Here is a 24404-nt window from a genome sequence, read left to right on the forward strand (position 1 = left end):
TATAGTAAGAACTTTGGTTTTTAGTCCTAGCAAGGTGGGAAGACATTGGAGAGTTTCGACATGACCCTCATAAGACATTTTGGAAGTCTCATAGGCTACCTCCTGCCCATATCTGGCTTCCTTTTTACAGCAAAACTCACAAGAGTTATCTAAACTCTCTGTCTCCATGTTCTCACTTCATTCCTTTCAACCCTTGCCATGTGGGCCCTGGACCCCATCACTTCTCTGAACTAGTCTTTTTTTTTTTTTTTTTTAAGATTTTATTTATTTATTTGTCAGAGTGAGCGAGCACAGGCAGAGGCAGAGGGAGAACCAGGTTCCCTGCCGAGCAAGGAGCCCCAGGTAGGACTAGATCCCAGGACGCCCGGATAATGACCTGAGCCGAAGGCAGCAGCCGAACCAACTGAGCCACCCAGGCGTCCCGTGAACTAGTCCTTCTTAAGGCCATCAGTGACTGACTACATCCCGCTAAAGCCCATGACCGCACTCAGTCTGCCAAATTCTCAGCCTCATGGCAGCAGCGGACACCGCTGCAGCCCCTCCCCAGTGCTCTGTAACCCCAGACTCTGGCCTGGTTTTCTTCCTCCTTCACAGCTTTCCTCTCCACATGGTTCGAACCTCTGCATCCAGGGGTGCTCCAGCGCTCTGATCTGGACCCCTGCAATACTTTCTTGCTGGGCGTTGGACCCAGGATTCTCAAGTACCTTTGACATGCTGACGTTTTCTTCATTTGTATCTCCAGCTCCAAATCTGTGATTCCAACTGCCTTGTCCACATGTCCACCGGATCTCCCACAGGCACTGTCTCCAAATCATCTCCATCACAGAGACCCCTCACCCTCACTCCCCGGGCTGCTTACAACAAAAGTCTAGCAAACATCCTTGGTTACTCTCTTCACTCCACTTGGCTCCACCTCCAGAGTAAATCCTGAATCTGACTTCTCACCAGTGCACTGCCACACATTAATTTAAGCCACCACCATCTTTTGCCTGGATTACCACAAAAGCCACCTGATTTGTCTCCCAGCCTCCGCTCTTACCTATCTCTTGTCCATTCTTCATTCAATCTATCAAAGCACATGCCAGATCAGGGGCCTTCCCAAGCTTAAAATCCTCCATTAGTTTCCTGCTGCAACCAGAACAAGTCCAAATTCCTTATCATGTCCGGCACCTCCACACCGGATGTTGGCCTTGGGGTCCATCTCCCTTCCCTCTCCCTCTAATTCACCAGCGGCGGCTTGGCTGAAATCCTGAGCTGTCTGCTCCTGCTTCTGGGTCTCCGCACTGGCTTTCCTTGAGCATTTCCTCTTCACTGGGCTTCCTTCTTCTCCCGTTTCAGCTTTTAGCTCAAAAGCCACCTCTGAAAGGCTTTCCCGGGCCTCCCCATGGAGTCCTCCCCTTCTCCCACCACTCTCAAGCACTTAATTCGAGAAATTACTGCCTGGATTCACTTGTTTCCTGCGTCTCCCTATCCCCAACACCTACACAAGAAAACCTCTGGAGAGCAGGAGCCTCCCCTGTTTAGCGCCAAAACACGGCCTCGGACGGAGTGGATGCTGCAGAAATAGGGGCTGGCTGACGGAACCCCCAAAGTTGTTCCCCCAGGGGCTCCCACGAGGTTCTTGTTTGCCGCAGGGAGAGATCGCGCCCTCAATAGCTCACTCCGATCCTGGGCGGGATGGAAGGAAGGTGGGGGGTAACAACGGCCCGTTCCCTCGCGTCGCCCCTCCCCGCCCCCCGCCTCTCCCCCTCCCCCCAGCCTGCCCGTCGCCGTCCCACGCGGGCGCGCGGTGCTCGTCGCGCATCGCGGGAGCCGGCGGCGATCAGACGGCGATCAGACGGCTGACCGCGGAGGGAGCATGGCGCTCTCTGCCGTGCGCTTGGTGCTGTTGCTCCTGGCCGCGGACTTGGCAGGTAGCGACCACCGCTCACCCGCCTGCTCGGCCAGGACGGGGTAGGGTACGGTGCGGAGGAGTATCAGGGAGTGGGTCGGGCCCCCGGCTATCCACCCCGGGATCCCGGCCCCCTGTCGGCCCTCTGCGCACCCGTTACTGGCGGTTCCCGCGGCCTGCGGTCGTCTAGGAGCGCGAACGTGGCGGGCGTGCAGGGCTGGGGGTAGCGGGGGAGGCAGCGATGCTCTTTGGTTCCAGCCTGGCCTTGGCTCCCGGCTGCTTCGCAGTGACCCCCTGCCGTCTGCCCTTTCTCCCTTGAAGCCGATTTTCTGGAGCCCAAGATAAGACGTTGGTTTTTTACGGTCACAGGGGCCCCACCGAAGCTCTGCGGGAGAGCGACGATAGGGCTGGTGACCGCCGAGTGCGTCGGGCACGCTGAGGCTTAGGAGAAAGGGGCTTTAGGCCCGCCCCATTAGACGCCCGTTTGAAAACGGAGTTAAAACGGTAGCCCCTAACGTTAAGTGGTGCGTTTGTTGCCCTGACCCCCAGAGGAGAAAAATATCGAGAATCAGAGTTACTTCTCTTTTATTCCAAAGCTCCGAATTCTATCTCAGGCGAGCCTGTTAGGGTGCTCCACTACAGAACCTGTGCCAAATGTTCCTTCGTTGTGCCTGCGGGAGCGGTGCCGGAGGACGCCTTAATACCCTTATTTGGGGGTGTGGGGGTGGGCGGTGGAGGCTGTTCAAAGAAGCTAGGCATCTGAGACAACGGGAGAGGGTGGGCCGGGATAAACAAGCTGGATTTTAAAAGCCCCTTATGAGTAAGAATTGACCTTGACCGTGTACTTTAAGGTCTGTCTTCTTGCAGCCTCTTTGGACTCTCTGAGCTCTGAGTTTGACCAGCCTTCGGAATACAGAACAGTAAGTAGGAAATAGCCTGTATTGTTTCCACTCATGTAGTGAAGACCAGACGGGTTGGGTTGGGGATAGTTTTCAGGTCAGACCTGCCACTTTTTTTTTTTTTTTTTTTAACTTCCACTTCTGAAACTGTTGACTGCCTCTTCAGAATTCAGATACTAAGGCAGATCTTGTGATGCAGATCAAAATTGTAAATTTTGGTTGAAAATAGCTCAGTCCTTGAAGGCCTCAGCACATTGTTTCCTTTAATAGTTTCTTTGATGATTCAAAAGTTCCTTGGTCTAATGGTTACGTTTTGTACTAGACATTTTATGAACATTATCTAAATAATAATGTCCACAGAGTGTCCTGACTGCAAGCCTTTCTTCCTGTACCTTCCACTGCTTTCCCATAGCTTGTGCTCTTCTATCCTTATGCTATTGGCAAACTGTTTTTTGTTTTATTTTTATTATTGTTTTTTAGATTTATTTATTCATTTTAAAGATTTAATTAGTTATTTGTCAGAGAGAGAGAGGGAGAGAAACAGAGCGAGCACACGAGCAGGGGAAGCAGCAGCAGAGGGAAAAGCAGGTCCCCGGCTGATCAAGGAGCTGGATGCAGTCCCAGGACCCTGGGATCATGACCTGAGTGGAAGGAAGACACTTAACTGACCAACCAAGCCACCCAGGCATGCCATTATTTATTCATCTTAGAGAGAAAGAAAGGGCATGGTGCAGGGAGGCACAGAGGGAAGAGAGAGGGGAAAGCAGACTCCCTGTGGAGTGGGGAGCCCGATATGGGGCTCCATCTCCCCAACTCTGAGATTATGACCTGAGCCGAAACCAAGAATTGGATGCTTATGACTGAGCCACCCAGGCGCCCCTGTTTTGTTTTTAATTCCAGAGTAGTTAACATACAGTGTTATATGAGTTTCAGATGTTAGTGCCACACCGTTTTAATTACTGTAGCTTTGTAGTAAGTTTCAAAATGGGGAAGTGTGAATCTTCCAACTTTTTCTTCAAGATTGTCTTGGCTTTTCAGGGTCACTTGCATTTCCATATGAATTTTTTTTTAAAAGATTTTATTTATTTATTTGACAGACAGAGATCACAAGTAGGCAGAGAGGCAGGCAGAGAGAGAGGAGGAAGCAGGCTCCCTGCTGAGCAGAGAGCCCAATCCGGAACTCGATCTCAGGATCCTGGGATCATGACCTGAGCCGAAGGCAGAGGCTTTAACCCACTGAGCCACCCAGGCGCCCCTCCATATGAATTTTAAGATCATTTTGCCAATTTGCAAAAAAGGCAGTTGGCATTTTTGATAGGGATTGCATTGAACCTGTAGAGCCATTTAGGGACTATTGCTATCTTAAGAAAGTTAAATCTTTTGATCTATGTATATGGGATTCCTTTTCACTAATTTAGGTCTTTAATTTCTTTCAACAATGTTTTGTAGTTTTTGGTGTTTAATTCTTACACTTCTTTTGTTAAGTATGTTCCTAAATATTTTATTCTTTTTAATGGTGTTATAAATGGGTCTTTTTTCTTAATTTCATTTTCAGATGCTTCACTGCAAGTGTATAGAAATACAACTGATTTTTGTATATTGATCTTGTATCTTGCAGCATTGTTGGACTTGTTTTTTAGTTGTAATCGTTCCTTTTGTATTCTTCAGACCTGTCTATATAAAAAGAGAAATTTTATATAAATCAGAAAGAGTTTTATTTCTTCCTTCCCAATCTGGATTGGGATGCCTTTTATTTATTTTATTGCCTAATTGTCTTTGCTAGAATATTCTATACCAGGTTGAATAGAAGAAATGAAAATGGACATCCTTGTCTTATTCCTAATCTGGGGGAAAAGCATTCAGTCTTTTACCATTAGGTATAATGTTAGCTGTGGGTGTTTTACAGATGTTCTTTATCAGGTTGAGGAAGATGCCTTTTCTGCTTAGATTGCTGAGTTTTTAATATGAGTGTTGGATGCTCCTTTAAATTAAACTGCTTTGCTCTCAGGTCAAACACTTCCCTCACCACTGTGCCTTTGGTTAGTCTGCTTCATTTCCTTGAGGTAGACATTCTCCCAAATCTCTCTGATGTAAATTCTGTCTACCACCGTGTATATTTCTTTTTTTTAAATTATTTTATTTTATTTATTTATTTTTTCCATGTGTATTTTTTATTTTCTTATTATACACTGAACTTCTTACAGGCGGGACTCAACTTGTCTTTGTTCTTGTCTATCATCTATCTTAAAATCTTTTTCATTTATTGAATACACAAACAAGGGAATATATCTGGTAAAGTATTTAAGAACTTTTCAGAAGAAAAGATTCAGAGTATAAAGCTCAGAGAATTATCTAGAAACATAGCACATCCTTCTACAAAAATTAAATTGATTCTAAGGAGTAAGTAAAAACGTGATGTGGCCCTCTTCCAGAATGAGAGTGTCTTCAAAAGCTCTGAGGAGTAGACTACCATGGGTAAACTCTCCTCTATAGTTGGCATGTTGTGGGGTGTAATTTAGAGCCTCCCTAGATGGTAAACCTATTCTGAATTTATATATATATATGCATATTTATAATTTTAAATTATAAAACTAAGGTTAGTGGAGGCATAATATATTAATGAAATTATTTGACCTCATTGATAAGAGTGAAAAGTATTTGTTCATAAAGCCTCATGTCTCAGCTCAGAGAAAATCCAGGAAGTGAGTAACCTGAATTTAATAAAGTTAAATGGTAGATAGTCAAAGCTGGCTTTGAAATCATGAGAATTAGACTGAAAACAGCCTGGGATACCAACATTGTCTTCCCGCTAGATAGATCCCTTGGGGAATCTGAGAGACATCAAAGGTCTTCTGCTTAAAAAACAAAACAAAATAAACAGAACTTCCTTACCGGCCTGTTAGTCCTCCTCCAAATCCGTATGTTAGTCATTCTTTGAGATGAAAGCATTTGAAAACTTCTGTTGAATATTAAAAAACCCTAAGATCTGCAGGCTAAATAGATGGATTTTGATTAGTTGTTTATCTAGTCCGTCAGAGAATGTCTTCACATGATCGTCCCTCTGTTGGTGATTCTGTATTCAAATCTCCCCCTTTTTTCGTTAAAAGATTTTATTTATTTATTTGACAGAGAAAGATCACAAGTAAGCAGAGAGGCAGGCAGAGAGAAGGGGAATCAGGCTCCCTGCTGAGCAGAGAGCCTGATGTGGGGCTTGATCCCAGGACCCTGAGCTGAAGACAGAGGCTTAACCCACTTAGCCACCCAGGCGCCCTCAAATTTTCCCTTTTTATAAAAAGGGATACCAGTCATACTGGATTAGGGTCCATTCTGCTGACCTCATTTTAACTTGATTGCCTATACAAAGACCCTATGTCCAATAAGGTCACATTCTGAGGTACTGGTAGTTATGACTTTAACATCACTTTTTGAGTGGGTACAATTCAACCCATAGCAACCCCTAAGGAAGGTCCAGTTATGAACCTGCTGCTTTCTTTGGTGCTGTTACATGCTAGTACCTTAAAGATCCAGACTAAAAGATTAGATTCTTGAGTTTGTCTTGATATTATGCCAAGGGATTAAGGTGGAACGTAACAACATTAATGTGGAGATGGTAGTAGGATGCAAATTACAAAGTTAAAGGATTGGAAAGTGAGTGTGGTGTCCTGTCTTGACCTTTCATTTAAAAATCAGCCAGACTGGGGCACCTGGGTGGCTCAGTCGGTTGGGCATCTAACTTTTGATTTTGGCTCAGGTTATGATCTCAGGGTTGTCGGATCGAGCCCCACACTAGGATCTGTCCTGGGCATGGAGTCTGCTTGAGATTTTCTCTATCTCCCCCTTCCTCTCCCCCTCCTACCTCCCCTCCCTTTCTAAAAAAAAATTAATTTGATTAAAAAATAATAAATGAATAAAAATCAACCAGACTGAGGTCCTTTTCTTACGTATTAGGTATTAAACCATTGCTTCAATGTTGCATCTGGTTTTTTTACATTTGAAAAGTCATTTTGTGTGTGGCAAATAGAAATATTTTTGTAGGATGTTTCTAGGAAATCTGGGAGACTTGGGACTTTGTCTTCCCCTCCACTATTTTGTGATAAGAATGTCTTAGTTCTGTAATTTCTGTCTTCCTTTCTCTTTTCCAGCCAAACTGCAATCAGTATAAATTACCAGGATGTCCCAGAGACTTTAGCCCTGTGTGTGGAAGTGACATGTCCACTTATCCCAATGAGTGTACTCTGTGTATGAAAATCAGGTAACATAATTTTACAGTATAGACTAGCCAAGTTTTCTTTAGTCCTTTTCTTGATTTTTGATTGCTTAGGAAGTAGCAACTCTTTCCTTGAATGTCAGAATCAAATGTGACATAGTAGTTCTGTTTTCAGACAACATTTAAAAAGACAGAATCTTTTAGTGCATTTTCCAGATCAAAGTTAGAGAATGGCATTTGTGATTAACCAACTGTAGACTAGATAATCAGGCTATGTTACTATCCATGGATGGGCAGTTTCCCCAAATTAGGAGTATATTCAATAGTTAAACTTGTGAGATACTAAATAGTTTTTATTTATTTATTTATTAAAAATTTTTAAATAGATTTTATTTATTAGAGAGAGAGAGAAGGAACAGGAGAAGGGGCAGAGGGTGAGGGAGAAGCAGACTCCGCGCTGAGTGGGGATCTTGATGCAGATGTCCCTAAAAATTTTTTTTTAAGTAGGTTCCAAACCCAGTGTGGGGTTTGAACTCATGACCCTGAGATTAAGAGTTGTATGTTCCATCAGCTGAGGCAGCCAGGTGCCCCTTGAATAGTCTTTTAAATTCAGAGGCATGTGCAGGTATCCTGTACCCCCTTCATTATGAGTTGGGACATAGGTCTTAATAATTCTACCTAGGAGAATACTAAGTAGTATGTGTTATACCTGATGTCCTTGATGTCCTTCATGTCCCTCACAGGTGACTGTGACTCCTCCCATAGGGGTAAAGCAGGGCGAATCACAGGATTAGGCACGTTTCAAATAACCACGTAGTGCCAATCTTAAATTCATGAATTCCTCAGTTTATTGCAAATTTTATCACACAAGTTAGTCACACAAGAAAGTTAGTGGAGGGGTCCCCTGGCTCAGTCAGTTAAGTGTCTGCCTTCGGCTTGGGTCATGATCCCAGGGTCTTGGGATGGAGTCCTGCCTCGGGCTCCTTGCTCAGCAGGAGGCCTGCTTCTCCCTCCCCTACTCCCTCTGTTTGTGTTCTCTCTCTCGCTGTGTTTCTCTCTGTCAAATAAATAAAAAATCTTTAAAAAAAATTTAGTGGGGGGAATTAACAAGCCACTCTGAAGAGGATCCAGGAGGGCGTCACAAGGCGAACAGGGAGACACCTGTCCTGCGACAAGCTTTGGCCTGGATTTCAGGCAGGTCGCCTTCTGTGCTGACAGAGCCTCCAGCAGCATCCGTCTTGACACAGCATCTTCACACCTACAGCTTGGGTGGTCGATCAGCCTTCAGATGTCTGCTGGACAGCTCCTCCGCGTGAGGGTCTGCTTAGTTGGGTGTACCAGTTGTACCCAAGAGTCTCTGCCACATCAGCTCAGCCCACCTGGTCTTACCACATGTTTTTCAAGCAAGTTCTTACTTATTTGTTGGTCACAGAGCTAATGTGTATGGGCATGCTCTAGGTCCTACGTCAGACATTGACAACTAATACGGGAGTTCACATCGGCCACTGACACCCTACCTCGTCTTACTCTAGCTTAGCCTAATGTGTCCCATGGGAAGGAACCACATCCAAAGTATCACGCCAGGACAGGGTGTGCTGCTTTGTAGTTTGGGGGTCCATTCTCTGATGTCAGTCTTTGGTGAGTTACCTCGGTCTTCTCGGAGTGATTTTTCTGAGGTTAGTGCCCAGGGTTAGGAAAAAAAAATGATAGAGTTGAGGCTTTCACACTCACTGTATACCAGATTTAGCTTTAAAAATGATTAAGTCAACATCCCCTTAGAGGGAATCTCATGGGTCTTCTTGGTACAAAGGGCGGGACAGTTTCAGTATGATGGGTAATAAGTGTGTCTTTATGGTTGTTCAATTTGCAGGGAGGATGGTCATGATATTAAAATAATCCGGAGTGGACCGTGTTGATGGAGCAGTTTATAGAAGAGAACTCAGAGAAACCACCTTCAACAGTATGCTAGATGAATTCCATTTCCCCTTTTCTCTTTCCTATGTTCCTTTGCATGGGATTTCTTAGCCCATGGGAGGTGTGGAAGAGAGCTATGAGCAGTGACTGATAATTAAAACAAACACAAAAAAAACCCTTGTTTCTTGGCTTTTGCCCCTTGAGTTAAGCTTATTGCCTGGTGCCCTGTGCATTGCTTTATTTAGCTGGAATAAAACCAGCCTTGTCCTCAAGTGGTGCTGTTCTCTGTTGAGTACCCGTTCTTACTCCGCAGCCTCCTGGTGGCTCTTCTCCTCGCAGGCAAAGGTGACTTTCAGGAGGGCGAAGTGGAGTCTTTGTTGAGAGGGCAAGATTTATTCTTTTCCCCCTTCCTACACATCTTTCAAAGTTAAAGTATAGGTACCTGGACAGTGTTCTGCACTGGGCATATGCCTGTGAAATACTTGGAGCTGATTGTAACCCGAGTGGGTAAAGTCCAGTATCATGCAGGTAGAAATACATCCTAGACTCAGTGTCATATTCCATCTTTCCCATCAGGGCTAACACAGATATTTGGTTTTCCCCTCCTTTTAGAGCAGTGGTTCTCCACTCTGGGGCGATTCCCCCCTCAGAGGACATCTCTCGATACTGTCTGGAGGCATTTTTGGTGTCACTGTTGAAGGGTGGGCACCGCTGACATCTAGTGGGTAGACACGGGATGTTGCCAACCATCCTACAGCACCCAGGACAGCTCCCAACAACAAAGAATTTTTCAGTCCAAAATATCAGTAGTACTGAGATTGGGACATCCTGTTTTCGAGTTTGATACAACATAAGAATAAACGTTAGCAATAATAAAGGTGACGGGGGATAACTTTATTTTTTTTTATTTTAAAAAAGATTTTATTTATTTGACAGAGAGAGAGCACACAAGTAGGGGTAGTGGCAGGCAGAGGGTGAGTGACAAGGACAAGCAGGCTTCCCACTGAGCAGGGAGCCTGATGTGGGGCTGGATCCCAGGACTCTGGGATCGTGACCTGAGCCAAAGGCAGACAGACACTTGACTGACTGAGCCACCCAGGTGCCCCGGTATTTTTTTTTTTTTTAAGATTTATTTATTTGAGAGAGCATAAGTGGGGTGGAGGGGCAGAGGGAGAGGGAGAAGCAGACTCTCCGCTGAGCAGGGAGCCTTTCGTGGGGCTTGATCCCAGGATCCTGAGATCATGACCTGAGTCCAAGGTGACCCTCAACCGACTAAGCCACCCAGGTGCCCCTTATCTCTGTTTATTTTGGCATAAACAGCTTCATTCTTAGACTAGCTTCGCCTCCTGTGGAGAGACAAAATCGGAAGTTACAGATTCTGTCCTAGCAGCTTCCTAAACTACAGGAAATCATTCTTTTCTATGAGCTCCAGGTAAAAAAAAATCTGATGTCACAGCCCCCCAAATTGTACTACCTGAAAAGAAAATGACTCTTCTGGACAAAGACCACCGATTGGTTCATTACACATCCACACTTCAGGCCGATTGTTGTGGTCACAGGAAGTAAGGTGGTGTAGGACCTGTTCAGCTGACATGGGACACTGGGTGCATTGTTCCCAGAAGAAAGAAAGACGAAAATCCAAGAGGAAAAAAAACCCCAACAAATGTTAACTACAGGTTGTTTACAACTTCTAATGATTATAAAACTGTTTCAGAGAACGCTCCTTGTCACTTGAAAAAAACATATTTACACATAACAAGATGAAGGTGGCTCTAAAAATTTTTTGAGAGAAATTTATGCTTGGGTAGTACACATTAGTCATTGGGTGTACCCAGGACCTCTCCTTTCTGCCCTAAAGAAGCATTGCTTCCTCCTTCCCCTCTCCTTTTCCACTCCACTCCCAACTTCTGGCTGAATGGAGCTGCCGCCTCCTTACCTGACCTCCTATCTCTGACTCTGGACGTAAGCTGAAGGGTGAGCGCCTGGTCCAAATGTGACCAGTCACGATCAGTCGTGATTCCCGCTACCCTGCTCACAGGGTTAGTCTGCAGTGGGTCTGTGACCATTCAGAGTCCATCCTTGGAGAAGAGCCCTTTTCCTTCTAGGTGGTGAGATTGAGAGGTTGTGCTCTGGAAGCTGCTGGAAGTTGTGACCCCTTACCATGGAGGAAGACTATAGTAGGAGGGCATGAGGCCAACACGCTAAGGAAGCAGAGACGGAAGAACTCAGAGCATCTTGGTAAAAGTTGACGTTCTGGGCTAGGGCTGAGGGATCCCTGTTTCCTGCCTTGCCAAGGTTTAGGCTTAGTTGGTCAACTTTTCCTTTGATTTTGTGAGCTGGCCCACTGTCCATTCAATATTCCCCCCCTACACACCTTTTTTTTTTTTTTCTTATAGCACTGGGAGTTCTGTTGTTACCACATAAACTCTTCTAATAAATTCAAGCAATTTGGAAACATATAAAGTAAAAGGGTCTATCTCTTTTAGTCTCATTCTTTTTTTTAAGATTTTATTTATTTGACAGACAGAGATCACAAGCAGGCAGAGAGGCAGGCAGAGAGGCAGGCAGAGAGAGAGGAGCAAGGAGGCTCCCTGCTGAGCAGAGAGTCCGATGCGGGGCTCGATCCCAGGACCCTAAGATCATGACCTGAGCCGAAGGCAGAGGCTTTAACCCACTGAGCCACCCAGGTGCCCCTCTTTTAATCTCATTCTTCTCCTGTCCGCTCCTCCTACAATGACATGGAAGGCTTTTATAGTCAGAAAGAACTAATAATAATGATTTCAATAAATGATTTAAAAAAAGATTCACCAGTGTAAGAATGTGTTAAAAGAATTTTGCTGCAGTATTGGTTTTGTGACATTTAACTGTTAATACTTCTATGCTTTTTTGTGTAAACTTTTGTCTATTATCTTAAAGCATATATATACTTATATATATCTCCTATAAACTTGTTTTTCTCTTTTATATTAGGTTTATTTTTATATTAATATATGTAGTTTCTTCTTTTTATTTTATTATTTTTTTGAGTTTATTTATTGAGAGTGAGAGAGAGAGCGCCTGCGTGACAGGGATGGGGGAGAGGGAGAAGCAGACTCCCTCCTGAGCAGGGAGCCCTATGCAGGGCTCCATACCAGGATCCTGAGACCCAAGATCATGACCCAAGCTGAAGGCAGTTGCTCAACCGACTGAGCCACCCAGGCACCCCTGTAGTTTCTTTTTTTTTTTTTAAGCTACATAGTACATTATATTATTGTGCTATTATTTATCTAGTCTCAATTGAGCTGTATTTGGATTGTTTATTTGGATTTTCTTGGTTTAAAGTGGAAAAAACCCAACTTCAACGAGTCTAATTAAAGGGAGAAGTGGTTCCTGGATACAGCAGAATGACTAAGCACATGGGCTCAAAGTCACATAGCTGCATTCATTGAGCAAGTTATGATTTAGCTCTCTTTCCTCCTCTGTAAAGTGAGGATGATAACAGTACCTATTTCACAGTGTTGTTGTGAGGAAAAAATAATACATGTCAGGTGCTTAGCACACCTGAAACGTTGGCTATTTTATAGAGAATTATACCTTTAAAAAAAATCAGCCTGCTTTTTTGACTTACCCTGGTCCTATAATGAGGTATGATGTATATTTTCCCAAGTCATTACATAGAGATCTACTTCATTTGAAAAAGAACTGCATTATCTTCTATTGTATGGGCATACCAGAATTTACTTACAATTCCCTAGTGATGGACATTTAGGTTGTCATTTCCCACTATGACAAATAATGTTGTGGTGCCATTTTGGTACATGTATCCTTTATTTGTGCAAGCAATCTTTAGGATAAACTTACAAGATTGGGATTACTTGGTTAGAAGACAGGCAGATTTAAAATGTTGAAAGAGGGGTGCCTGGTTGGCTTAGTTGGTAGAGCATGTGACTTTTGATCTTGGGGTTGTGAGTTCAAGCCCCATTTTGAGTGTGGAGACTACTTAAAAAAATGTTGAAAGAGACTGCAAAATTTCTTTCTGCAAAGGTTATACTTATTTATGTGCTTTTTTGTGGTAAAGGGAGTGCCTGGTCTTTTTTCACTTGCATGGTTGTGTAATCGAGGCAGTGCTGCCCCAAAGATGCTCAGAGTCATATTACAAATTCAGATTTGTAACCCTTTATTAAGTAATACCTTAAAAATATTCTCTTAAAAATATTCTGATTATAAAAGTGATATGTCATCATTAAGTTACCCAAAGTAAGTGGTGAAAAGAATAGTACAAGTCTGTGGGGAGTTCTAGAATAGAAGCTCCCAGAGGTTAGAGAGCTTGCCAGTCTTACTCATCATGGTATCTTCCGTGCTTGAGACAGTGCCTAGCACAGGGTGTATCTGTTGACTGAAGGAATGTTTGGGAGGCCTCATGAAATAATGACAACAAAACCACTAACCTCCCTGAATTTCCTTCCTTCGCCCCAAAAGGCAAGATAATTCAAACACACAGCCCACGCCGCACAAGAGAAACAAGCTTTTGGACTCCTGCCCAACATTGAATTTCATTTGTGTTCTTACATTACTCTGAAAAAGAGAATAGCATTAAATGCCCAAGTAATCTTGAACAATTCTAGGAGCATGTCTTAAACCTGGTTTAGGAGTTTTTTTTTAAATTAAGTATCTGCTCATCCACTGCTATATGCCATAAACATTTGCGGGTTTCTATTACGTGCTGGGCACTGGTGTACAATGATGAATAAAACATGCCTCTGCCCATTGCGGTCTACAGGATCGCTCTTGTAAGTTTCTCTGAGAAGAGAGCACAAAAAAAAGGGCACCAATTGCAAGCATGTTAACAAATAAAAATGTGTATTATCCCTGATCAGGGACTTTGAGATGCTATACTTAAGAGTTTAATATTCAGGGGTGCCTGGGTGGCTCAGTGGGTTAAAGCCTCTGCCTTCGGCTCAGGTCATGATCCCAGGGTCCTGGGATCAAGTCCCACATCAGGCTCTCTGCTCAGCAGGGAGTCTGCTTCCTCCTCTCTCTCTGCCTGCTTCTCTGCCTACTTGTGTTCTCTGTTTGTCAAATAAATAAATAAAACCTTTAAAAAAAAGAGTTTAATATTCAGTAGACTTTTTTGATAAAGCTGTGTGGGTTTAGGCATTATTATTTTTTTGTGTATGCATAATACTGGCCATTAGCAATCACCATTAACTGGCGTCTACATGCATTTTTTTTTTTTAAAGTAGGCTCTGCGCCCAGCGCGGCACCCAACACAGGGCTTGAACTCAGAACTTGAGCTGAGATCAAGAGTTGGACGCTCAGCTGACTGAGCCATGCAGGTGCTCCATCTACATTTTTTTAAAAGTGACATACAGGAACTAGGTGGCCTGTGGGACTTTATTCCTGTAGAATTAAAGTGATCTACAGATCAAAGAAATGGAGAACTCCTGTTCCAGGGCTCTTTTGAAATAGCCTCTTTAGTCACAAGGTCTCCAAAGAGAATAAAGGATTAGATAAAGCTGCTAGAATGACCTTGAACTTCCTCTAAGCCCATTTGAGTTCTTAGCCACAGACTCACTCTGACACCGTATGTCCGTATTTATGTTGTATTTACGCACATCTAGATGATACAGACAACAATTAATATATAGAAGAAAAGGAACGTGGAGAAACAAAGGACTCCTTCTCAGCTAGTTCTGACTTGCCCAGATCTATGCTTTTGTTACTGTCTTCTCCAAAGTGGGGAGGAAGCAACATATCTACACAGCATTTAGAAATATGACACACCACACTAGATCATTTAGACTGCCAAATTTCCGAATTCTGGGGGCCCTGGGTGGCTCAGTCGTTAAGTGTCTGCCTTCGGATCAGGTCATGATCCTTGGGTCCTGGGATGGAGCCCTGCATCGGATTCCTTGCTCAGTGGGGAGTCTGCTTCTCCCTCTCCCATTCCCCCTGCTCGTGCTCCCTCTCTTTCTCTCTCTTTCTCTGTCAAATAAATAAATAAAATCTTAAAAAATCTAAATTCCACAGGTCATCTTTGGAACAGAGAATTTTATTTTTTTTGTCTTGAAAATGAGATAATATTCAATTTAATGTGTCTCACAGTTCCATTCACCACTGTGTAATTCACAGAATTGGAACTATAGGCAAATTTTATAAGGCTCTATGATCTAAAGTGCTATCCTTTGTGTCTTTTATTTTTTTGAAAGAAAAAGACAATCTCTTTCTTGGCACTCTAGTAAACTCAAAAGTTAATTTTCTTGTTGTGGAGAGAGATCATGTTTACATAACATTTATGATAAAATTAGATTTCATAGTTCTGTGGCTTTTTTTTTTTTCCCTATCCCCAAGTAAACTTAGGTTTCCTTATATGGAAAGAAAAAACCATGGAAGAAATATATCCAAACGTTAACAAATTAAATCAATCTACATGAATTTTTCTTCAAGAAGTACACACTACTTTGATAATTATAACAAAATATGTCTTTTAAAAATTCATGGGGAGGAAGAATAATTATAACCTAAGAAGCCATGAGATGAAAGGAAATCTCATTTGAATCAACAAATCTAAGAGCCAGGAATAGCCCACCAATAATCTTTTACAGACTTCTGCCTAATGTTCTTACCCGTCCAAGGGTAATTCCTGGCCAGTGCTGAGACACAAGGGGGCAGTGGTTTCCTGGGAACGGCCAGTGGCTTGGGCACTCAGCCAGAAACCAGTTAAGTGACGCGTCTCTCATTTGGTGCCACTGGCTTGGGAGAGTCAAATTTCACTTGCCAACTGCTTATTACAGCGTCTTTTGCTTTGATTCTCTGAAGACACTTTTCTTCGGAAACAACAACAACAACAACAACAAACCTGAGTGAATGGTCCATTTGGGATCCACATGGGGTCAAGGACCCAAGTGTCAAGATGGGAAATAAAGACACATAGAAACAGTTTTCCCCTCTGGAGCAAGAGATAGGGAAACATCCCCAGATTGTCTGGAGAAGCTGGAATTTGAAAAGATGCCCCAGGAGGAGGGTTAGCTGACTAAGCTTAGCTGACCCGAGCCAACAGCTCTGACATAGGAACTAGCCTAAGAGAATTTAAGAGACCCCTTCTCTGTGGTGGGCAAGTATATGAGGAACTTTCCAACCTTTCTTCCCAAGCCTTCCTTCTGCACCATCCCCCTCTGGTAGCCTTCATCCTGATGAAAACCTCTACCCTTGTGAGCTTTTGTATTACTTCTGATAAGGCACAATATCTAATATTTCCTTGGATACTTTCAGTTTATAAAGTTTTCTATATTTTAGGGGCACCTGGCTGGCTCAGTTGGAAGAGCATGTGACTCTTGATCTCAGGGTCACGAGTTCAAGTCCCATGATGGGTGTAGAGATGAGAAAAAAAAACAAATAAATATAAAAAAATAAAATAAAACAGTCCTTTATATTTAGTAAGCACTTTCATGTATGTTTTCACCCACAATTTGAAATGTTTTGACTTTTGACCCTCACTTTAGTCAATTTTATTACTGGAAATAAGAACTTCACCATAAGAAACCTAATATATATTAAAACAAACAAACAAACAAACACAACAACGACAGTGAAAGTCTGGGGACCAAGTGCCAAGGCCATTGCATTGGCCTGGCAACACGGACCAAGCTGAAGAACAGAGATGCTAGAATCTTGGCTATGGAGCTCCCCAAGGAATTATTCTCTGCAAAGAAAGGGCCAGGCGGCACCAGAGAAGCGTTTTCCGCTCAAAGACTTTCAGAGGCATCCATGCTCATGAAATTGGCAATGAATATCTGCCGCTTCCAGTCGGCGACGGGAGAAGAATTAGGCACAAACAAGTCAGCTGCAAGAGATTGGGAGCAGGGGACAACAGTCGAAAAAGACTGCTGCCACCAGCAACTCCACAGTCTCACTTTTATTGGATAGAAACAATAGCCAACAGAAGGACCGATGAAGGAGTCAAGCGAGGAGAAGGATAAAGTTTATAGTTAACCAAGCATATTCAAAGGACTCATCTAACTAACAACGGGTGCTTCTGGGAAGAAAAAGGAGCGATAACAGAAAAGGGAAGCAGGTGGTTTTCGTTCCACCCTGAGCTGACCGGGCATTCCCGGGTGCTTGGCTTCCCTGAAGCAGGTGGCGTTCTGCCCTGGGCGGGCCGGGCGTTCCTGGCTGCCCGGATTCTGTGAAGGGGCGGCCTCCCGCCCTGAGCCGGGCAACCCCAGCTGCCCAGCTTCACGGTCGTATATCGTCCTTCTCCCCAAAGACCTGTTGCCAGTATATGTATTTCTTAAGGCCATATCTAAATGTGCTTGGCAACTAGTAAAATCCTCCAAGGGTTACAATTTAAGTAACAAATTACTCCGAGGGGCAGCGGCAAATATCTGTGAGGCAGATGACCCTAACTTTCCATGTTGTACGTTAGTCTTTGGAGGAGTGAGGAAATCCTTTGTTTGCCATAGGGTGATTTCTTAGGAGAAGCTGTCCTCATAAACCAAATATTTTGATAAGCTGCAAAAAGTCTGAGCTATGCAGAAAACCTCTCCAAAGGAGCATTTGCTATTAAGTTTTTAGGACTCTGTGGTTTTGCATACTTAATAAATGCCTGTAACCATATTCGAACTTTGTTTGACTTTTACGATTAGTTAGTTTCATCATGTTTGTCATAAGCATTGTGCTTGTAGGAAATCGGGATTCAATTCATGATGGCTTCTCTTTTGTCAACCAGCAATGATTTGCTATAAGTTGGGGGTTGTTGGGTCTCTGTTTTATGGTTTAGAAAACAGTCTGAAACAGGTTAAATGACCTTGGCTCCTGGCCAACTAAAGGGCACAGCGTGTCTTCTGACTCCAAATGTAGTGTCCTTATTTTATTATTATTTTTTAAAATCATTGTGCTCTCAAAATATCTAACTCAGTGGGGCACCTGGGTGGCTCAGAGGGTTAAAGCCTCTGCCTTCGGCTCAGGTCATGGTCCCAGGGTCTTGGGATCAAGCCCCAAATTGGGCTCTCTGCTCAGCGGGGAGCCGGCTTCCTCCTCTCTATTAAGTCCCTCCTCCTCTCTATTAAGTCCTAAAAACTTAATAGCAAATGCTTCTCCTCTCCCTGCCTGCCTCTCTGCCTACTTGTGATCTCTGTCTGTCAAATAAATAAATGAAATCTTAAAAAACAAAACAAAACCTTAAAAAAAAATCTAACTCAGTGAAGGGAGTCCTTTTGGCAGACCACCTCGGCTTCCTCTCTCTGTGGTGGATTTGGTGGCTGCCGTTTTCCATTCTGAACATACAAAACCACAGCCCTGAAAGAATTTGGTGTTTGCAGTGCTGCTGAGCGAGGTGCTTCTTCCTTAGACCCAGCTGCGAAAGGAAGCTGGTGTCCAAACAAGCGGCAGCCCTTGGAGGGGGAGGTGGAGTTAGTATTTGTTGAATGCTGAGGGTGTCTGATCACAATATAGGGTACATCTGTGCCTCTGTGAGCCCCCTTTCTCGGGCTCCTTGGCTCATATCAGAGAAGAAAATAAGCAACAGACTGATGAGTGTAATGTGAAGCATGGGAAGTTGTCGCTGTCGTTCTACAGAAACCGTATTAGCAGCAAAATAAATCACAGCACCTTGGGCACATTTTATACTTAACTAAAATGTAGACTCAGTGTTAGGTCCATGAAATGGTAGCTTGTAAAGCTGGGATGCACACTTTTTCTGTGCTCTTTTGAACCGAGTCTCTCTCTTGCTTTTTTCTTTGGCTGTGTGTGTGTGTGTATGTGTGTGTTTAAAGCTTTATTTATTTATTTATTTACTTATTTATTTTTAAAGATTCTTATTTATTTATTTGGCACACAGAGATCACAAATAGGCAGAGAGGCAGGCGAGGGCGGGGGATGGCGGGAAGCAGGCTTCCCGCTGAGCAGAGAGCCCGATGTGGGGCTCAATCCCAGGACCCTGAGATCATGACCTCAGCTAAAGACAGAGGCTTTAACCCACTGAGACACCTAGGTGCTCCTAAGCTTTATTTATTTGAGAGAGCAAGAGCAGGAGCTGGAGGAGGGGCAGAGGGACAGGGAGAAACAGACTTCCTCCTGAGCATGGAGCCCCTCCCACAGTGCTTTATCTTCTGACCCTGAGAATCATAACCTGAGCTGAAACCGAGTCAGATGTTAACTGACTGAGCCACCCAGGTGCCCCTGAGTGTCTCGTCTGGAACAGATCTTCCTTTCACTTTCTTCTGCTCTCTCTCTATGGCTTCCCCAAATATATACCTCACCAGCCTTCTACCAATGTCTGAACTTCCATTCATCATCAGTGTTTTAATCAAGTGTCGTCTCTTTCACATTATTCTTCTAATGTGCAAATATCCCACCGAAAGGTAATGTGTTAAATTCTTAATGCAGGAATGGCGAGTTCTAGGCAAGATTTGTGGCACGCTCCCAGCCTTTGGGGGATGTTACTAATCTGTCAGAGCTTGCTTTCTCATGCAGACCGGGGTTAGAACCCTCCACACAGCGCAGCTGGCAGCTTCTGCGGCTAATCAGAGCTGGCACAGGGGCTGAAGCCTACTTGGCATCCCTATCTTAGCAGTGTGATCTCAATGCATTGCTAATATAAGATCTCCTTGGTCAGGGTTCTAGAAACCAGGAAACTGTGAATAATAAGGGCATGAGAGCAGCTATTAAGGTCAAACTTGTCCTACATCACAATTTCACCCCAGGCTCCTTGCCTGATACCATTTTATAACAGAAATAAGAAATCAGTGTAGCAGACCTACATCATAATACTTTTAGCAACACACACTTTACAACAGTGGACTCTTTTCCGTCCTTCCTACATGGGTAACTATCCATCTCCGGATAGCTCATTCATCAAGTCTTGAGCACAGAAATCCGCCTATCTCCGAGCCAACGGAGGACCACACACGGTGGGCCTGAAATTGCTAAGTGGAAAAATGTTACGCAGCTACCGCCAAGGGGAGTTTGATAGTGTCACCCAGAAAATAACAAGTAAATGTCTCCCGCACACTTGGGGGAGATTTTCCAGGTCCTTCAGTGTCACTTGAAGAACTGCCTTGAATTTCTTCTCCTCCTACACAAAAATCAGTCTAAACTATCCCCATAATAGAGAAGCACTGGGAAAAATCATACAGAAAGAGAGAAGCCCTTTTAAGCGAGTGGCAGCTGCAGCTGCTCTGTGACATAAAGCACGATGAACATGAATAAAACTCCTAATAAATATTAACAGCAGGAGGTAAAGCTGTGAGGTCATTTAAAGCTGTAGAGTCATTTCTGGTCTTGGTCTGACATTTGACCTATTGAGAGAGAAAAATCTTTGGTGACGAGCAGAAAAGTCTTGACAATCGTTCTTTCAAAATAAAAAGATTTTGATGTAGCTATTGAAAAGTATTAGCAAAAAATATAGACTGAGAGGACAGAAAATGGGAGGGGGGCCATAGTTGAGGCAGGAATATTTACATTACCTTCAGCTAACTAAAGATTCATTTATTCCTTAGTGATGGGTAGTCATATTTTATGTGTATAAAAATCATGTTTTTTGGGGGCGCCTGGGTGGCTCAGTGGGTTAAAGCCTCTGCTTTCGGCTCAGGTCATGATCCCAGGGTCCTGGGATCGAGCCCCACATCTTTCTGTTCAGCAGGGCTCTCTGCTCAGCAGGGAGCCTGCTTCTCCCTCTCTCTCTGCCTGCCTCTCTGCCTACTTGTGATCTCTGTCTGTCAAATAAATAAATAAAATCTTAAAAAAAAAATCATGTTTTTGAGTCATATTTTATAGTACTTGGGTTTTTTTTTTTTCATGCACCAACACATTTATACATACCAATATTTTAAAATCCTGGTACTTTCTACCTCTTCCAGAAAGTACTAAAAGCATCTGGATATGTATGTGCCAATGCGTGTTTTTGAATGCAGGGACAGATGAATGGATGAGTATGTCTGACAGATCATTTAGGTCAGGTAAGGTAAGGCTGGCATGTGCCATCAGGCAACACCACTCTACTTCCCTATGCCACTCTACAAGGCCCCTGTGAAGTTTAGACAGGTCAGTTTCCTGACTGTTAGAAAATATTCTGAGAGCTTTCAAGCCATTTTGTCATGCTCAGGGACACTGACTAACACAGAGGCCGAAACACACACCCTGCTTCACACGGGGTCCAGAAATCCTATGGGATGGGAACGGACCCCAGTCCAGAGCCATAGTTTAGACATGTAGAGATTGGATGTATGGACCATGACCTTCAAAGAAAGGACCGAAAGGAGGGGTAGTGGGACCTTCTCATAGAACCAGCTGGACTGAGCAGGGGGACTTGAGATTGTCCCAACAGAGCAGCGTTCTAGAGGGCTGGTCTTGGCCACCGTGGCCTCCAGCCCCTTCCAAGACATCACATGTGCCTGAGAGAAGGGGTCCATGGAAAGAAAAGAAAGAACTGTGTCACCAGGAGACATGAACTTTGTCTTGGGACCTCTTTTCCCCATAGCAGGAGAGCAGAACTTAATAGGGACATTGAAACAGATGGAAGGTTTTGCTGCAGCCTCTGGTTAAATGTGAGATTCACACCCTCTCAACCCTATGGGGACTTCCAGAAACTTGGGCCACGCTTGTCACATGGAAGTGTGTGTACATGTTTGTTTAGTTACTAATTCAACAATCCTGCATTTAGTTCATTTCACAGTATCAGTTCACTTATTCTTAAATTATCTCTCTTTTTAAAAATAATAAGTTAGGGGTACCTGAGTGGCTCGAAGCATCTGCCTTCGGCTCAGGTCATGGCCCTGGGTCCTGGGATGGAGTCCCACACTGGCTTCCTGCTCAGCGGGGAATCTACTTCTCCCCCTCCCTCTGCCTGCCATCCCTCTGCTTGTGCTCTCTCTGTCAAATAAATAAAGAAAATCTTAACAAAAAAATAAAAATAATAAGTTAAAAACAAACCAAACTTAGTTATAGTTTCATGATTCTTCAACTCAAGCCTGCAGCAGAGTCACCTGGAGGGCTTGTTAAAATGCACAGGCAACCACACTCAGATTTCTTTTCTTTTCTTTTTTTTAAAGATTTTGTTTATTTATTTGACAGAGGGAGAGACAGAGACAGAGACAGAGCATGCATGAGCAGAAGCAGGGTGAGTGGCAGGCACAGGGAGAAGCAGGCTCCCCGCTAAGCAGGGAGCTCAATGCAGGACTTGATCCCAGAACCCTGGGATCATGACCTGAGCCAAAAGCTGATGTCCAACCAACTGAACCACCCAGGCACCCCTAAGCTCAGAGTTTCTGATTCAGTAAGCCTAGGGTGGGTTCAAGAATTTGTATTTCTAATAACTTCTTTGGAAATGCTGGTGCTGCTGGTCGAGGATCACACTTTGAGAATCACTGCTATATATAATTTTCTGGACCTGGCAGTCCTTAGCTGGAAATATTTGGGGAACCAGATTGTAACATGAGATCATGACCCCTTTTATAAAATAGTCTCTTGTCTTAACAAGATGCATTCCTGGTGAGGCAACCCTTCTAAGACTTTCCAAGGGTTTATACATCTAGTAATAACAGGGCTAAGAAGACTCCTTCTTATCCCTTTCCCAAATCCTTTGCGTGACTCAAATCTGTCAAAACCATATATAACGGATATTTTTAGGAGTATTTTAGCTTCAAACTTAATCACCTTATATAAAAACCAAGAATACTTGATATTTTTGCAATGCCTAATATTTGAAGCCTATTATCCGGGGACCCCTTTCCTGGCATCAAGATTTATTGGACTAAGAATGATCAATTTGAACAAAAAATCAGAGTAAATGGAACTGATAATCTTACAGATTCTGACCCCCAAATCATCAGGCATCATGCGATATGTGGCTTAATACATATCTTGAAAACATAACAGAATGTTTAAAATGAGAACTCTCCAAGAATATCCTGGACATATGATTGTCTTACATATGGGAGATATTCACTTACTCATTTTTTTTTTAAGATTTTATTTATTTACTTGACAGAGAGAGAGATCATAAGTAGGCAGAGAGGCAGGCAGAGAGAGAGAGGAGGAAGCAGGCTTCCCGCTGAGCAGAGAGCCCGATGCGGGGCTCAATCCCAGGATCCTGAGATCACGACCTGAGCTGAAGGCAGAGGCTTTAACCCACTGAGCCACTCAGGCGCCCCTCACTTACTCATTTTTTTAAATAAATATGTATTGAGTCTCATGCCAGGGATGGGGCTGGGTGCTGTGGATATTCATTGTTATGAATAAGGACTAAGCCGGGCTGTGTCACGGTTGGTACTCTGTATTCAGCTAGATTGCCTTGATTCGAATTCCAGCTCCAGGGGCGCCTGGGTGCCTCAGCTGATTAAGCATCTGCCTTCGACTCAGGTCATGATCCCAGGGTCCTGTGATCAAGCCCCATGTAGGGCTCCCAGCTCAGTGGGGAGCCTGTTTCTCCCTCTCCTTCTGCCACTCCCCCTGCTTGTGCTCTCTCTGTCTCTCTTTCTCTCTCTCTGTCAAATAAATAAAAATCTTAAAAAAAAAATTCCAACTCTGTCACTTATCAGCTTGGCAAGTTAAATAACTACTTTGTGCCTCAGTTTCCTCATCTATAAAATGGGACTAGACATTGGCTCTATCCAGTAGGAGAGATGTAAGGATGAAATGAGTTAACATTAGTGAAAAGCAGTGAACTCTATCCAGTAGGAGAGATGTAAGGATGAAATGAGTTAACATTAGTGAAAAGCAGTGAACACGGTCTGGAACATCATATATGTTGTCAAATAAGCACACCAGTCTTTGCATAGCTCACTATAGTGGCAGATGAAGAGTGACATGTAATGAAGCAAGTTACAGAATAGGTAATAAATGCTCTAACGAGGTATAGTGAGGAGCTGGACTGCCTTTGCTGCACAACAGAACACAGTAAGCCCTCTGGGGTCTGGATGGCATGTGCTGTTCCATACCACTCCCTTCTGTAGAACCACGCTGGAGAAAACCCAGCCAAGTTTTTATCACTCCTTTTTATAGCTGCTACCATGACAGCAACATCCATTATGCTAATGTATAATTACCACGAATGGTTTTCAAAACCCTTTCTATCAAATTTAAATGATACTGAAACTTGTTTAGGGGACCACCTGCTAGAACTTTATAGGGCACAGGTGCAATTTATGTGAAAACAGGATTGGGCAGCTATTCTGCAGTTTCTGCAGCTGGAACCCTGGGTGGGGCAGCCTGGGAATTAGCTGTGGCAATGACCTATAGCAGAAGGGTGGCCGATGTTTGCATGAGACGCTCGCCGTGTAGGGGTTGAAGGCAGGTCGCCCAAGAAGAGCCACTTTGGCAGGAAGATTATTTTGAGCTGAAGACAATAGGGGCCCTACAGGCTCAAGGGAAAGTTTTGTCCCTCCCTTAACTACATAGAAGAATCTAAGCTGGGAGTCTTTCCCAGAATAAAGGTTATCTCTATGGCAGGACAAACATCTAATTACCAAACATCTGCTCTTCCAATTGCCTTGTGAAATGCATTCCTATCCTCTGA

General features: G+C 43.7%; 1 protein-coding gene across 1 annotated transcript; it reads left to right on the forward strand.

Moving 5' to 3' along the window:
• The first annotated feature begins 1777 nt into the window (after window positions 1–1777).
• On the forward strand, window positions 1778–9183 carry SPINK2 (serine peptidase inhibitor Kazal type 2). The gene is made up of 4 exons (XM_032865169.1): window positions 1778–1913; window positions 2759–2811; window positions 6933–7042; window positions 8868–9183. Exons 1-4 carry the CDS (start codon window positions 1859–1861, stop codon window positions 8911–8913), a joined length of 264 nt encoding a protein of 87 aa, XP_032721060.1. The 5' UTR covers window positions 1778–1858; the 3' UTR covers window positions 8914–9183.
• The last annotated feature ends 15221 nt before the right edge of the window (window positions 9184–24404 follow it).

Source organism: Lontra canadensis, unplaced genomic scaffold (genome assembly GCF_010015895.1).
Source record: "Lontra canadensis isolate GAN:19392208 unplaced genomic scaffold, GSC_riverotter_1.0 scaffold1, whole genome shotgun sequence".
In the NCBI taxonomy this organism is placed as follows: Eukaryota; Metazoa; Chordata; class Mammalia; order Carnivora; family Mustelidae; genus Lontra; species Lontra canadensis.

Bases quoted from the DNA above. Each gene is read 5' to 3' on its own strand.
- SPINK2 (XM_032865169.1), top strand. From the start codon at position 1,859: ATGGCGCTCTCTGCCGTGCGCTTGGTGCTGTTGCTCCTGGCCGCGGAC. The intron at 1,914-2,758 runs GTAGCGACCACC...GTCTTCTTGCAG, and splicing joins CCTGGCCGCGGACTTGGCAG to CCTCTTTGGACTCTCTGAGC. The intron at 7,043-8,867 runs GTAACATAATTT...TTCAATTTGCAG, and splicing joins ACTCTGTGTATGAAAATCAG to GGAGGATGGTCATGATATTA.